This window comes from Musa acuminata, chromosome BXJ2-8 (assembly GCF_036884655.1).
Source record: "Musa acuminata AAA Group cultivar baxijiao chromosome BXJ2-8, Cavendish_Baxijiao_AAA, whole genome shotgun sequence".
Classification (NCBI taxonomy): domain Eukaryota; kingdom Viridiplantae; phylum Streptophyta; class Magnoliopsida; order Zingiberales; family Musaceae; genus Musa; species Musa acuminata.
The window spans coordinates 7480907-7494055 of NC_088345.1; the positions used below are offsets into that span (position 1 = coordinate 7480907).

Genomic DNA, 13149 nt, shown 5'->3' on the forward strand with positions numbered 1-13149 from the left:
AGACTAAAGGTAGTGTTCTAAGGAAGGATGGGGAAAGATAAATGATACAAAGGTGGTATGATTTCACGACGAGAGAGGTGATGAGACAAAAGTGACGACCGATAAAGATAAAGAACGAGGGATATTTACGAGATTATAAAATATAGGGGCACTATCTTGAAAAAAAAAAAAAAACATAGACACGTTCAAGGAAAAACCAAAAAGATGAGTTTTTTCATGAAAAAGAACTCTTTTTTAATAATTTAATGATTTTTTTAGTTAAATTATGGTGGCAAATATCTTTAAAAAAATTATTGGAATCAGGTTTCCAACATTAATCTAATACGAGTAAGTATAACAGCATATTACGGATCTGATATGATTTCACATTAAAAAAAAAAACCTGCATTATTTTTATTTATTGCATGCCTAAGAAAAGAAATAAAAACAATGGAATATTAACGTTTGTCCAACCTGAAACCCATTCCTTTATGACAGATAACCTAAACTTGAATCTGTCTTATGTAGGAGCCGATTCAAAAAGTGTGGCAACTGAGTCTCACATTTCTCTTATCTTATCTAATCTGTTCCCCAAAATGTCTTCGACACAAACAGGATTTTATGCAACCTATAAGTGTTGCATAATTTATTCGAATGTGAAGCCAACAATATGTGTTGCTCACTTATTGTTTACCAACTGTTACGTACTGTTCTTTCCATACACTGAAACTACAATTCTTTTGATATGTGGCGGGCGACGATCCCGTGAGCTGCGTCTGTGAGGTGCAATCCATCCCAGCTAACATAGCTTGAGGGATCACTGCACAAGTTTGACATTGGATGACCGCATCCTACAGAAACGTTGAAGTTGTATGGCCCCTCACCTCCGCAGCACGCAGCCAGAGGTTCCTTCATCCCTGCGCTTATATGCGATGTGATTACCGAATGATGAGCCAAACAACGTTCTTGGAGGAATAGGAGTGTGGATATATCTCACCAAATTGTTCCGGAGATTGGTAGACGGGCATCAGAGCCGAATAGTAATCAACATAGAAGATTTTGGAATGCGGATGTTGTTTTCGGATTCGATTCAGCTCCTTGAGCAACCGGAGACTGTGGTAGTGTGAGAGCTCATTCGCCCACTTGAGGCACCCTGTTCTTGGATCATACTCCTCCGCGCTTTGGGTTTGGAAGACCGTGAGGTATACTGCGCTACATCCCAGTGGGATAATCCCAGCCACCATCACTGTTTCCACCCCTTTGCGGATCAAACTCTATCAACCAAAGAAGAAGGCTCAGATAACGAAAGATCATCTGAAACAAAAGGCAGCGAGATCATTGGCTCACGGTGACTGTTGAACCGATCGCTTGCACAACCGTGGGGACGTAGCTTCGTATGAGATCTTTAGCCTTCTTCTCGTACAACAGGTGACTGTAGTCATTCACCCCCATCTCGCCCATTAGGAACAACGACTTGCTTATGGTGTCTTGTGATGCTGCACATAATACACGACAGATGTTATCGTACGAGATGAGATGCCAATCTAACCCAAGAAGACAAGCTTACAGTGGAGCGAAGGGGTGGATCGCTGTAACAGCTGCTCGAACCACTTAAATTGAGTGCTCAAAGAGTAATCCTGCCACGTCACGTTAAGCCCCTCGGCCTCAAAGAAGGCGTTGCCAAGCGCACAGGCCCCTCCGACCGCAAAGTTCGCTCCGTGTTTGAAGTCCTCGCTGCTGTTCCCTGCAAGATACGGCGGCACCAGCGGCAGCCGCAGGGCTTGTGCTGCGACAAGTACGCAAACACGTTAGCCTATGCATGAGGGATGTGAAAAAAAGGCGAGTTTCGTATACCGATGAAGTCGATGACGAGTCTCCCGTCGGAGAAGCGGCCGCTGGGATGACCAAAGTACGTCTCACCGTACGGGAGTCGGCTAGCGGCCACCGTACCACCGGAGAAGAAGTCCAAGTTTCCGGTGTCGGTGAGAGAGTTGCCGAATCCGAAGATGGCGGGGTAACTGCTGCTGCGAACAGCAGGGAGGACCAGCAGGTGGAGGAAGAAACACAGGGAGACGAAGGACGCCATCTCCGAGCTGGGGATCGAGGGAGTAGCTTGTGCAGGGGAAAGATGCGGTGCGTGGACGTGGTTAGACCATCTGTCGTCTCTTCTATTCTCGGACGCGGTGTATGCAGCATAATTTCGTTCTCTGACCGGGACATGTGGCCGACCCTTTTCTTTCGACTAATAAATGGCCGAGACAAATAAATGGGGTTGCCTGATGGCCACACCGGCCAAAGGTGCGGCCAAGTCGCTGGCGTACTCTTGACTTTTGGATGTAGAGCGATATGAGGGGCAATTAAAACCTAACGATTGTTGGAAAATCTAGGGCAGCATCACATGCACAGCGAAAGAATAGAAAATAAAATCCTAGAATTTTCTACAAAAAAAAAAGGTTTAATCGTTGTGCGAAGATTGGTGTGCAAAAACTTACGAAACTGAAAACTACGCGTATAAGAAAGATATGTTACTTAGGGAAATCGTATATCCCTAAAACCCTATAGATCTATAGAGCAGAATTTCGTGCTCTGACAGGGACATGCGACCGACCCTTTTCTTTCGACTAATAAATGGCTATGAGACATAGAAATGTGGCTGCTTGATGGCCACACGGGCAACAGGCACAGCCAATTTGTCGGCGTGCTCTGACTTTTCGTAGCAATAAGTGTCTTTTAATTTACCTTGAGATCAACTTTATAATTCAGGCTAATTGTTTTGTGAGGCAGAAGATCAACATTTTTATGATCATCATGAGAAAATATGATAGATGTGGTTGATTTGTGGAAGAAATGGATTTGTCTTTATTACCAATACGCCACGATTGTCAAGTGGCATGACGGTTAATTCTCAGCAATAATTCCATTATCTATACAAATCGATTAAATCTTATGATACAGTGAAATCATTTTATACTAAGTATGTTGTCATCCTTTTTTTTCTTCGTAAAGCAAATCACATTCTTGGATGCTCTAAACCACCTTTGATTGCCTTTAATGTGAAAGTGATCGATCTTTCATGTGAATGTAGTTAATATTCAAGTGATCGACCTTCCATGTGAATGTAGTTACCCGTAGAAATTTCATATTTTTAGCACAATCAATATGCCATTTGTTCACTAAAAATATCAAAATAAAGTTTGTGTTAGAGCACAACTTATTAAAAGATATTTTAAATTGAACTATTAAAGGTAAAGTTTAAAAAAATATATTAATCTTTTACTTTATTCTCATATAGTATCATTTATTTTTTTAAAGATAAAATTATCTTTGGCTTTCACCTTGTTGGTCGTTGCCTCCGTCCCTTATTATATCACCTGTTACCCATCATCTCCACTTTTTGTTTCCTTTGTTGCTCTCGTTGGTCATCACCTGTGCCTCGTGACCCATGCCCTTGTCGATCATCCACTCGAGATAAGAGATGAGGATAACTTTTGACTTCTAATGATAATGCCGAATGAAGGTGCCGAGATAGTACTCTCCTCCGTAATGGAGAGCTTCGGACATGGAGGGCGAGATGCCTCGTTAATGACCACCTCTAGAGGAGAAGAAAGATCGATGGATGTAGACCGACACAAGGGACAATTAGAACCTAACAATCACCATGGGAGTATATAACAGAGGTGAGAGCAAGTATCACGACCCCTTGAATCGATAATATTAAAAAAATTTCATAAACCAATCGAGGATCCAAACAAACATTTGAGGACACTAAGAAACATTCAATCAAATTCACATCCATAAAACCTATGCAGTTTATAATTATATATCACATCACTCGATAATTTATATTAATAGAAACCCAAGCCAACTTAACAAAATATTAATAACATTTATAAATCCATAAGCTAAATAATCTATACAATCAGAACTCCAACCATTTACTACAAGTTTATATCATCGTAAACTAAACTTAATATTCTGAAAATCCAAACGAGAGAGGTCTTTTAACATGTTTACACGATATATCAATTTCAAATCTGTCGATAACAATTCATTATATACAAAACATGTTTATATAACAACCACATAATAACCAATAAGACTTGCCCAAAATCTGAATAGCTCTCCACTGCCTCGGTCCAATTCAAACGTCTCAGTGAGTGACAAGCTAACCTGAAATATTCATATAACAACGAAGTGAGCTACAAAGCTGAGTAAGTGACAAAACATATCCAGAACAAAAAGTGACGATTTCAAACAAATAAGATATCACAATGCAAGACAGAATACATGAGATTCAAAGGTACCATCTCATTAGATACAGAATCATAAATGTCATTTCATTAAAAACATATTTGATTCATAACAAACGGAATAGAGAGTAATTGAAGCATATCAATAGCGTATGAAATGTTCCGGAGCATATTAATGACATATGAAACATTTTATAGTATGTCAATGGTAAATGAAATATTTTATAGTATATAAATGACGTATGAAATATTTCGGAGCATATCAATAACGAATAAAATATTTCAGAGCTTATCAATGGCGTATAAAATGTTTCAGAGCATATGAATGACAAATAAAATATTTCAGAATATATAAATGGTATATGAAATATTTCAAAGTACATTAATGGCGTATGAATATTTCATAGGCATAGGAAGCATTTCGGAAGATATCAATAATATATGAAATATTTCAAAGCATATCAACGACATATGAACTATTTCGGAGCATATCAAAGAACAAATACGAAATAAAAATTCAAACATCATATTTGACGTTGTATTCATATCATTCTTATCCAAAGCACGTATAGAAACGCATAACAAAAACTCTAGATATAATATCAAATACATTTGACATTAAATAATTTTATACTAAGTATGTTGCCATCTTTTTTTTCTTCATTAAGTAAATTACATTCTTGGATGCTCTAAACCACCTTTGATTGCCTTTACAGTTAACATTCAAGTGATCGACCTTTCATGTGAATGTAGTTACCCATAGAAATTTCATATTTTTAGCATAATCAATATGTCATTTGTTCACTAAACATATCAAAATAAAGTTCGGGTTAGAGCACAACTTATTAAAACACATTTTAAATTGAACTACTAAAGGTAAATTTAAAAAAAAATATATTAATCTTTTACTTTATTCCCATGTAGTATCATTTATTTTTTCAAAGATAAAATTAACTTTAGCTTTCACCTCGTTGGTCGTTGCCTCCGTCCCTTGTTATCATATGTTACCCATTATCTCCCCTCCCTGTTTCCTTTGTTGCTCTCGTTGGTCATCACCTGTGCCTTGCGACCCAAGCCCTTGTCGCTCATCTACTCGAAATAAGAGATGAGGATAACTTTTGACTTCTAATGATAGTGTCAAATGAAGGTGTCGAGACAGTACTCTCCTCCATAATGGAGAGCTTCGGACATGGAGAGCGAGATGCCTCGTTAATGACCACCTCCAGAGGAGAAGAAAGATCGATGGATGTAGAGCGACACAAGGGATAATTAGAACTTAACAATCACCATGGGAGTAGATAACAGAGATGAGAGCAAAGATGCAGGGATGAAACAGAGTGGATGACAACGACAAGGGTGAGAGCAAGTGTCATGACCCCTCGAATCGATAATATTAAAAAAATTTCATAAACCAATCGAGGATCCAAACTAACATTTGAGGATATTGAGAAACATTCAATCAAATTCATATCCATAAAACCTGTGCAGTTTATAATTACATATCACATCATTCGATAATTCACATTGGAAACCCAAGCCAACTTAACAAAATATTAACAATATTTATAAATCCATAAGCTAAATAATTTATATAATCAGAACTCTAACCATTTACTATAAGTTTATGTCATTGTAAATTAAACATTCTGAAATTCCAAACGAGAGAGGTCTTTTAACATGTTTACACGATATATCAATTTCAAATATGTCGATAATAATTCATTATATACAAAATATACTTATACAACAACCACATAATAACCAATAAGACTTGCCCAAAATCTGAATAGCTCTCTACTGCCTTAGTTCAATTCAAACATCTCAGTGAGTGATAAGTTAACCTGAAAGATTCATATAACAACGGAGTGAGCTACAAAGCTCAGCAAGTGGCAAAACATATTTAGAACAAAAAGGGATAGTTTCAAACAAATAAGGTATCACAATGCAAGGCAGAATACAAGAGATTCAAGGGTACCATCTCATTAGATACATAATCGCAAATGTCATTTCATTCAAAACATATTTGGTTTATAACAAATTGAATAGAGAGTAATTGAAGCATAGCAATAGCGTATGAAATGTTTTAGAGTATATCAATAGCATATGGAATATTTCAGAGCATATCAATGGCAAATGAAATATTTCGGTATAAAATATTTCGGAGTATATTAATAATGAATGAAACATTTTGGAGCTTATAAATGGCGTATGAAATATTTTGGAGCATATCAATTACAAATAAAAATTTTCAGAACATATTAATGGTATATAAATTATTTCAAAGTGTATCAATGGCATATGAACATTTCAGAGGCATAGGAAGCATTTTGGAACATATCAATAGCATGTGAAATATTTCAGAATATATCAACGACATATGAAGCATTTTGGAGCATATCAAAGAATAAATACGAAATAGAAGTTCAAATGTCATATTTGACGTTGCAGTCATATCATTCTATCCAAAGCACATATAGAAACACATAACCAAAGCTATAGATATTATATCAAATACATAGAATGTACAGTGGGTTCACAAACAAAATATGGTTCATCCATTTCTGGATGATCATCAGAAAGAAGTCTCCCACGATAGGGAGCTCTAGACACTCACATTTGGGTGAAGTCAGAGGGGGTCAGTAGAGCATTGTAGGCTCTAAGCATAATCCCTTTATCATTTCTAGCAAAAGTCCAGATACTCCCACAAACACCAGAGTACAAAAGGGCATTATGAACAATAAATTGACATATATCGGAAGCTCAACAATAAAATGTACATGTGCCTTTATGAGTCAATACGATACAAATATAATCTTTCATAAATGCATTCAAATTTAAAAGAAAATAAAGACGAGCATACAAGGATTTTGACACATATCGGAAGCACATGCGGAATAATAGAACATACATGTGCCAATACGAAATAATACGATACAATATAAACTTTACATAATAGGTTTCAAGAATCCAAATAATTTAAGGACAAGAGCATACCAGAATTCAAATCAGTAATATAAAATTCAATTAAAGAAAGAATGCTAGATAAAATCAATTTTCAAAAGAAATGATGTATGAATAGGCAAAATCGACCAAAGCTCGATTTTTGATAGAATTTAAGAGGCACAATGCATAAATTATTTGGATAACCAATTATGCTCCAAATTACTTAGAAATGTATTATTAGAAAGATATTTTAATCTACTTTCAGATAAAATAAGTTTCATATAAATTAAAGTTTCCAATAGAGAATTACAAATAATTCGGTAACCAATGATCAAAATCTCTATTTTGTAAAATTCACAAGGTTGGCTTCAATAAAAAATTAGGCAGGAATTTGGATTATAAATCTTTCAATCCATATATCAAAAGAAAGATTAATGAGTTTAGTTTTTAACAAAGTAAGTTTTGTTGTTATCAGAGTTTCCAATAGGGACTTATAAGTATTTTAGTATCAAAAGGTTAGAGTTATCGTCTCTGTTTCGTAAAATCTATAAGGCCAATTAAAACAGAAGTTTGGGCAAATAAATTTACTTTAAATTCTTCAAATAAGCTATTAATAGAAAGGTTTATAAGTTTATATGTAGATCAAATAGATTTTATCCAAATTAAAAATTAGTATATAGATTTATAGCTAAAACAAAATGGATGAGTCAGAATCTCGAAAGTTTTTCAGATTTAAATCATTATGTCTAAACAAGGGATATATCATATGCAAGGTTAAAACAATTCAAATTTTTTATATTCAAAGCAAGCAAAGATAATATCACAATAGAGATAGGTTTAAGACACTTGCCTTTCGAAAAGAAGATGTAAGCTTGAATCCTTCTTCTACTTTTCCTCCATCTCCTCTCCATGTTTCGTCTTCTGTAGCCTCAGCCATTGTTGCAGCTGGAGCCACGGTCGTAGCAGCCACCGCCGCAGCCCTTTTCACTGCACTGATTCCTTTCTCCCAACTCTCATTCCTTTCTTTTCTTTCTCAAATGCAGCTGCCACAGCTCCCCTTCCTCTCTCTTATTCTTCTTCTCTTCTTCTTCTTATTCTTCTTCTTCTTCTTCCCTTCTCCTCCCCGACGCCCCACACCTTCTCTCCTCTGTTTCCTCCTGCGGGAAACAGAGGTGATGCAGCCCTGTTGCAGCTACCTCCCTCTCTTCTCCTTCTTCTTTTCTCCTTTTCTCCCTCTTCTTCTTCTTCTTCTTCTTCTTCTTCTTCTTCTTCTTCTTCTTCTTCTTCTTCTTCTTCTTCTTCTTCTTCTTCTTCTTCTTCTTCCCGACGCCCCACACCTCCTCTCATCTGTTTCCTCCTGCAGGAAACAAAGGTGCTGCAGCCTTAGCTGCTGCAGCTTCCTCCCTCTCCTCTCCCTCTTCCCTCTCTTCTCCTTCTTCTTCTTCTCTTCTCCTCCTCCTCCTCTTCTTCTTCTTCTTCTCCTCTTCTTCCCTTGTTCTCTACTTATCTTCTTCTCCTGCTCGGTAGCTCCACACACACACAACACACACACACACACACACACACACACACACACACACACACACACACACACACACACACATATATATATATATATATATATATATATATAGTTTTTGTTATTTATAACACTACAAGAATTTTGAATATTTCTAAGTTACCCTTTTAGATAAACATATATGTGATAATTTAATCTTAATCAAATATTATCACTTTTTAGCTATAATTTTATTTTATTTTCTTCTTTTTCTTCTCATCATCTCCTCTTAATCGCTAGAGATGATGTAAAATGATGAAAACAAGATAAATAATGAAATGAGATGAATTAAATACGGAAGAGGAAGATGTGAAAAATATTTTTTTTCGTTTATTATAGTAATTTAATATCTTTAGGATTATATATAGTTTGTAATAACACAGAAGATATCATTTCATTAGAGGGGTAAAAATAGAATTAGAGGGTTGTGAATAGTAAAATATTATGCTATTAATTTTTAAGAAGTTATGAATAGGGAAGTATTGTGAATAGTAAAAATGAGAATAAGCTCCTTCATCATTTGTCATATATATAATCTCCTAAATGGCTCTTGTCCTTTCTTACTCTTTGTTTTCATTTGGTGTCGCTCCCAAGACAACCTCGAATACCTGATCTTAACACTACCTTTTGCCTATGCTTCTATCGTTGCCCTCCGTCTCTTGCTCCCAAGGTCACAATCACCTTGAAGCTAGAGACTAAAGGTAGTGTTCTAAGGAAGGATGGGGAAAGATAAATGATACAAAGGTGGTATGATTTCACGACGAGAGAGGTGATGAGACAAAAGTGACGACCGATAAAGATAAAGAACGAGGGATATTTACGAGATTATAAAATATAGGGGCACTATCTTGAAAAAAAAAAAAAAACATAGACACGTTCAAGGAAAAACCAAAAAGATGAGTTTTTTCATGAAAAAGAACTCTTTTTTAATAATTTAATGATTTTTTTAGTTAAATTATGGTGGCAAATATCTTTAAAAAAATTATTGGAATCAGGTTTCCAACATTAATCTAATACGAGTAAGTATAACAGCATATTACGGATCTGATATGATTTCACATTAAAAAAAAAAACCTGCATTATTTTTATTTATTGCATGCCTAAGAAAAGAAATAAAAACAATGGAATATTAACGTTTGTCCAACCTGAAACCCATTCCTTTATGACAGATAACCTAAACTTGAATCTGTCTTATGTAGGAGCCGATTCAAAAAGTGTGGCAACTGAGTCTCACATTTCTCTTATCTTATCTAATCTGTTCCCCAAAATGTCTTCGACACAAACAGGATTTTATGCAACCTATAAGTGTTGCATAATTTATTCGAATGTGAAGCCAACAATATGTGTTGCTCACTTATTGTTTACCAACTGTTACGTACTGTTCTTTCCATACACTGAAACTACAATTCTTTTGATATGTGGCGGGCGACGATCCCGTGAGCTGCGTCTGTGAGGTGCAATCCATCCCAGCTAACATAGCTTGAGGGATCACTGCACAAGTTTGACATTGGATGACCGCATCCTACAGAAACGTTGAAGTTGTATGGCCCCTCACCTCCGCAGCACGCAGCCAGAGGTTCCTTCATCCCTGCGCTTATATGCGATGTGATTACCGAATGATGAGCCAAACAACGTTCTTGGAGGAATAGGAGTGTGGATATATCTCACCAAATTGTTCCGGAGATTGGTAGACGGGCATCAGAGCCGAATAGTAATCAACATAGAAGATTTTGGAATGCGGATGTTGTTTTCGGATTCGATTCAGCTCCTTGAGCAACCGGAGACTGTGGTAGTGTGAGAGCTCATTCGCCCACTTGAGGCACCCTGTTCTTGGATCATACTCCTCCGCGCTTTGGGTTTGGAAGACCGTGAGGTATACTGCGCTACATCCCAGTGGGATAATCCCAGCCACCATCACTGTTTCCACCCCTTTGCGGATCAAACTCTATCAACCAAAGAAGAAGGCTCAGATAACGAAAGATCATCTGAAACAAAAGGCAGCGAGATCATTGGCTCACGGTGACTGTTGAACCGATCGCTTGCACAACCGTGGGGACGTAGCTTCGTATGAGATCTTTAGCCTTCTTCTCGTACAACAGGTGACTGTAGTCATTCACCCCCATCTCGCCCATTAGGAACAACGACTTGCTTATGGTGTCTTGTGATGCTGCACATAATACACGACAGATGTTATCGTACGAGATGAGATGCCAATCTAACCCAAGAAGACAAGCTTACAGTGGAGCGAAGGGGTGGATCGCTGTAACAGCTGCTCGAACCACTTAAATTGAGTGCTCAAAGAGTAATCCTGCCACGTCACGTTAAGCCCCTCGGCCTCAAAGAAGGCGTTGCCAAGCGCACAGGCCCCTCCGACCGCAAAGTTCGCTCCGTGTTTGAAGTCCTCGCTGCTGTTCCCTGCAAGATACGGCGGCACCAGCGGCAGCCGCAGGGCTTGTGCTGCGACAAGTACGCAAACACGTTAGCCTATGCATGAGGGATGTGAAAAAAAGGCGAGTTTCGTATACCGATGAAGTCGATGACGAGTCTCCCGTCGGAGAAGCGGCCGCTGGGATGACCAAAGTACGTCTCACCGTACGGGAGTCGGCTAGCGGCCACCGTACCACCGGAGAAGAAGTCCAAGTTTCCGGTGTCGGTGAGAGAGTTGCCGAATCCGAAGATGGCGGGGTAACTGCTGCTGCGAACAGCAGGGAGGACCAGCAGGTGGAGGAAGAAACACAGGGAGACGAAGGACGCCATCTCCGAGCTGGGGATCGAGGGAGTAGCTTGTGCAGGGGAAAGATGCGGTGCGTGGACGTGGTTAGACCATCTGTCGTCTCTTCTATTCTCGGACGCGGTGTATGCAGCATAATTTCGTTCTCTGACCGGGACATGTGGCCGACCCTTTTCTTTCGACTAATAAATGGCCGAGACAAATAAATGGGGTTGCCTGATGGCCACACCGGCCAAAGGTGCGGCCAAGTCGCTGGCGTACTCTTGACTTTTGGATGTAGAGCGATATGAGGGGCAATTAAAACCTAACGATTGTTGGAAAATCTAGGGCAGCATCACATGCACAGCGAAAGAATAGAAAATAAAATCCTAGAATTTTCTACAAAAAAAAAAGGTTTAATCGTTGTGCGAAGATTGGTGTGCAAAAACTTACGAAACTGAAAACTACGCGTATAAGAAAGATATGTTACTTAGGGAAATCGTATATCCCTAAAACCCTATAGATCTATAGAGCAGAATTTCGTGCTCTGACAGGGACATGCGGCCGACCCTTTTCTTTCGACTAATAAATGGCTATGAGACATAGAAATGTGGCTGCTTGATGGCCACACGGGCAACAGGCACAGCCAATTTGTCGGCGTGCTCTGACTTTTCGTAGCAATAAGTGTCTTTTAATTTACCTTGAGATCAACTTTATAATTCAGGCTAATTGTTTTGTGAGGCAGAAGATCAACATTTTTATGATCATCATGAGAAAATATGATAGATGTGGTTGATTTGTGGAAGAAATGGATTTGTCTTTATTACCAATACGCCACGATTGTCAAGTGGCATGACGGTTAATTCTCAGCAATAATTCCATTATCTATACAAATCGATTAAATCTTATGATACAGTGAAATCATTTTATACTAAGTATGTTGTCATCCTTTTTTTTCTTCGTAAAGCAAATCACATTCTTGGATGCTCTAAACCACCTTTGATTGCCTTTAATGTGAAAGTGATCGATCTTTCATGTGAATGTAGTTAATATTCAAGTGATCGACCTTCCATGTGAATGTAGTTACCCGTAGAAATTTCATATTTTTAGCACAATCAATATGCCATTTGTTCACTAAAAATATCAAAATAAAGTTTGTGTTAGAGCACAACTTATTAAAAGATATTTTAAATTGAACTATTAAAGGTAAAGTTTAAAAAAATATATTAATCTTTTACTTTATTCTCATATAGTATCATTTATTTTTTTAAAGATAAAATTATCTTTGGCTTTCACCTTGTTGGTCGTTGCCTCCGTCCCTTATTATATCACCTGTTACCCATCATCTCCACTTTTTGTTTCCTTTGTTGCTCTCGTTGGTCATCACCTGTGCCTCGTGACCCATGCCCTTGTCGATCATCCACTCGAGATAAGAGATGAGGATAACTTTTGACTTCTAATGATAATGCCGAATGAAGGTGCCGAGATAGTACTCTCCTCCGTAATGGAGAGCTTCGGACATGGAGGGCGAGATGCCTCGTTAATGACCACCTCTAGAGGAGAAGAAAGATCGATGGATGTAGACCGACACAAGGGACAATTAGAACCTAACAATCACCATGGGAGTATATAACAGAGGTGAGAGCAAGTATCACGACCCCTTGAATCGATAATATTAAAAAAATTTCATAAACCAATCGAGGATCCAA

General features: G+C 37.9%; 2 protein-coding genes and 1 long non-coding RNA gene across 3 annotated transcripts; all 3 read right to left on the reverse strand.

The window, feature by feature from the left end:
- Positions 1–523: 523 nt before the first annotated feature.
- LOC135618989 (GDSL esterase/lipase At1g28570-like) lies at positions 524–2157 on the reverse strand. The gene is made up of 5 exons (XM_065120511.1): positions 1834–2157; positions 1547–1765; positions 1327–1475; positions 977–1253; positions 524–896 (listed from the first exon to the last, which is right to left on the reverse strand). Exons 1-5 carry the CDS (start codon positions 2063–2065, stop codon positions 709–711), a joined length of 1065 nt encoding a protein of 354 aa, XP_064976583.1. The 5' UTR covers positions 2066–2157; the 3' UTR covers positions 524–708.
- A 1812-nt stretch (positions 2158–3969) lies between these two features.
- LOC135618415 (uncharacterized) lies at positions 3970–8679 on the reverse strand. The gene is made up of 2 exons (XR_010488997.1): positions 8023–8679; positions 3970–4149 (listed from the first exon to the last, which is right to left on the reverse strand). It is a non-coding gene; the product is annotated as an uncharacterized LOC135618415 (long non-coding RNA).
- A 1266-nt stretch (positions 8680–9945) lies between these two features.
- LOC135618990 (GDSL esterase/lipase At1g28570-like) lies at positions 9946–11578 on the reverse strand. The gene is made up of 5 exons (XM_065120512.1): positions 11256–11578; positions 10969–11187; positions 10749–10897; positions 10399–10675; positions 9946–10318 (listed from the first exon to the last, which is right to left on the reverse strand). The coding sequence occupies exons 1-5, from the start codon at positions 11485–11487 to the stop codon at positions 10131–10133; spliced, it is 1065 nt and encodes a 354-aa protein (XP_064976584.1). The 5' UTR covers positions 11488–11578; the 3' UTR covers positions 9946–10130.
- Between the last annotated feature and the right edge of the window lie 1571 nt (positions 11579–13149).

Excerpts from the sequence above, each read along its gene's own strand:
- LOC135618989 (XM_065120511.1), bottom strand. The coding sequence starts at position 2,065 with ATGGCGTCCTTCGTCTCCCTGTGTTTCTTCCTCCACCTGCTGGTCCTC. Across the intron at positions 1,766-1,833 it reads ACTCGTCATCGACTTCATCG|CACAAGCCCTGCGGCTGCCG; the intron begins GTATACGAAACT and ends TACTTGTCGCAG. Across the intron at positions 1,476-1,546 it reads ATCCACCCCTTCGCTCCACT|CATCACAAGACACCATAAGC; the intron begins GTAAGCTTGTCT and ends TATTATGTGCAG.
- LOC135618990 (XM_065120512.1), bottom strand. The coding sequence starts at position 11,487 with ATGGCGTCCTTCGTCTCCCTGTGTTTCTTCCTCCACCTGCTGGTCCTC. Across the intron at positions 11,188-11,255 it reads ACTCGTCATCGACTTCATCG|CACAAGCCCTGCGGCTGCCG; the intron begins GTATACGAAACT and ends TACTTGTCGCAG. Across the intron at positions 10,319-10,398 it reads CCAATCTCCGGAACAATTTG|GGATGAAGGAACCTCTGGCT; the intron begins GTGAGATATATC and ends ATATAAGCGCAG.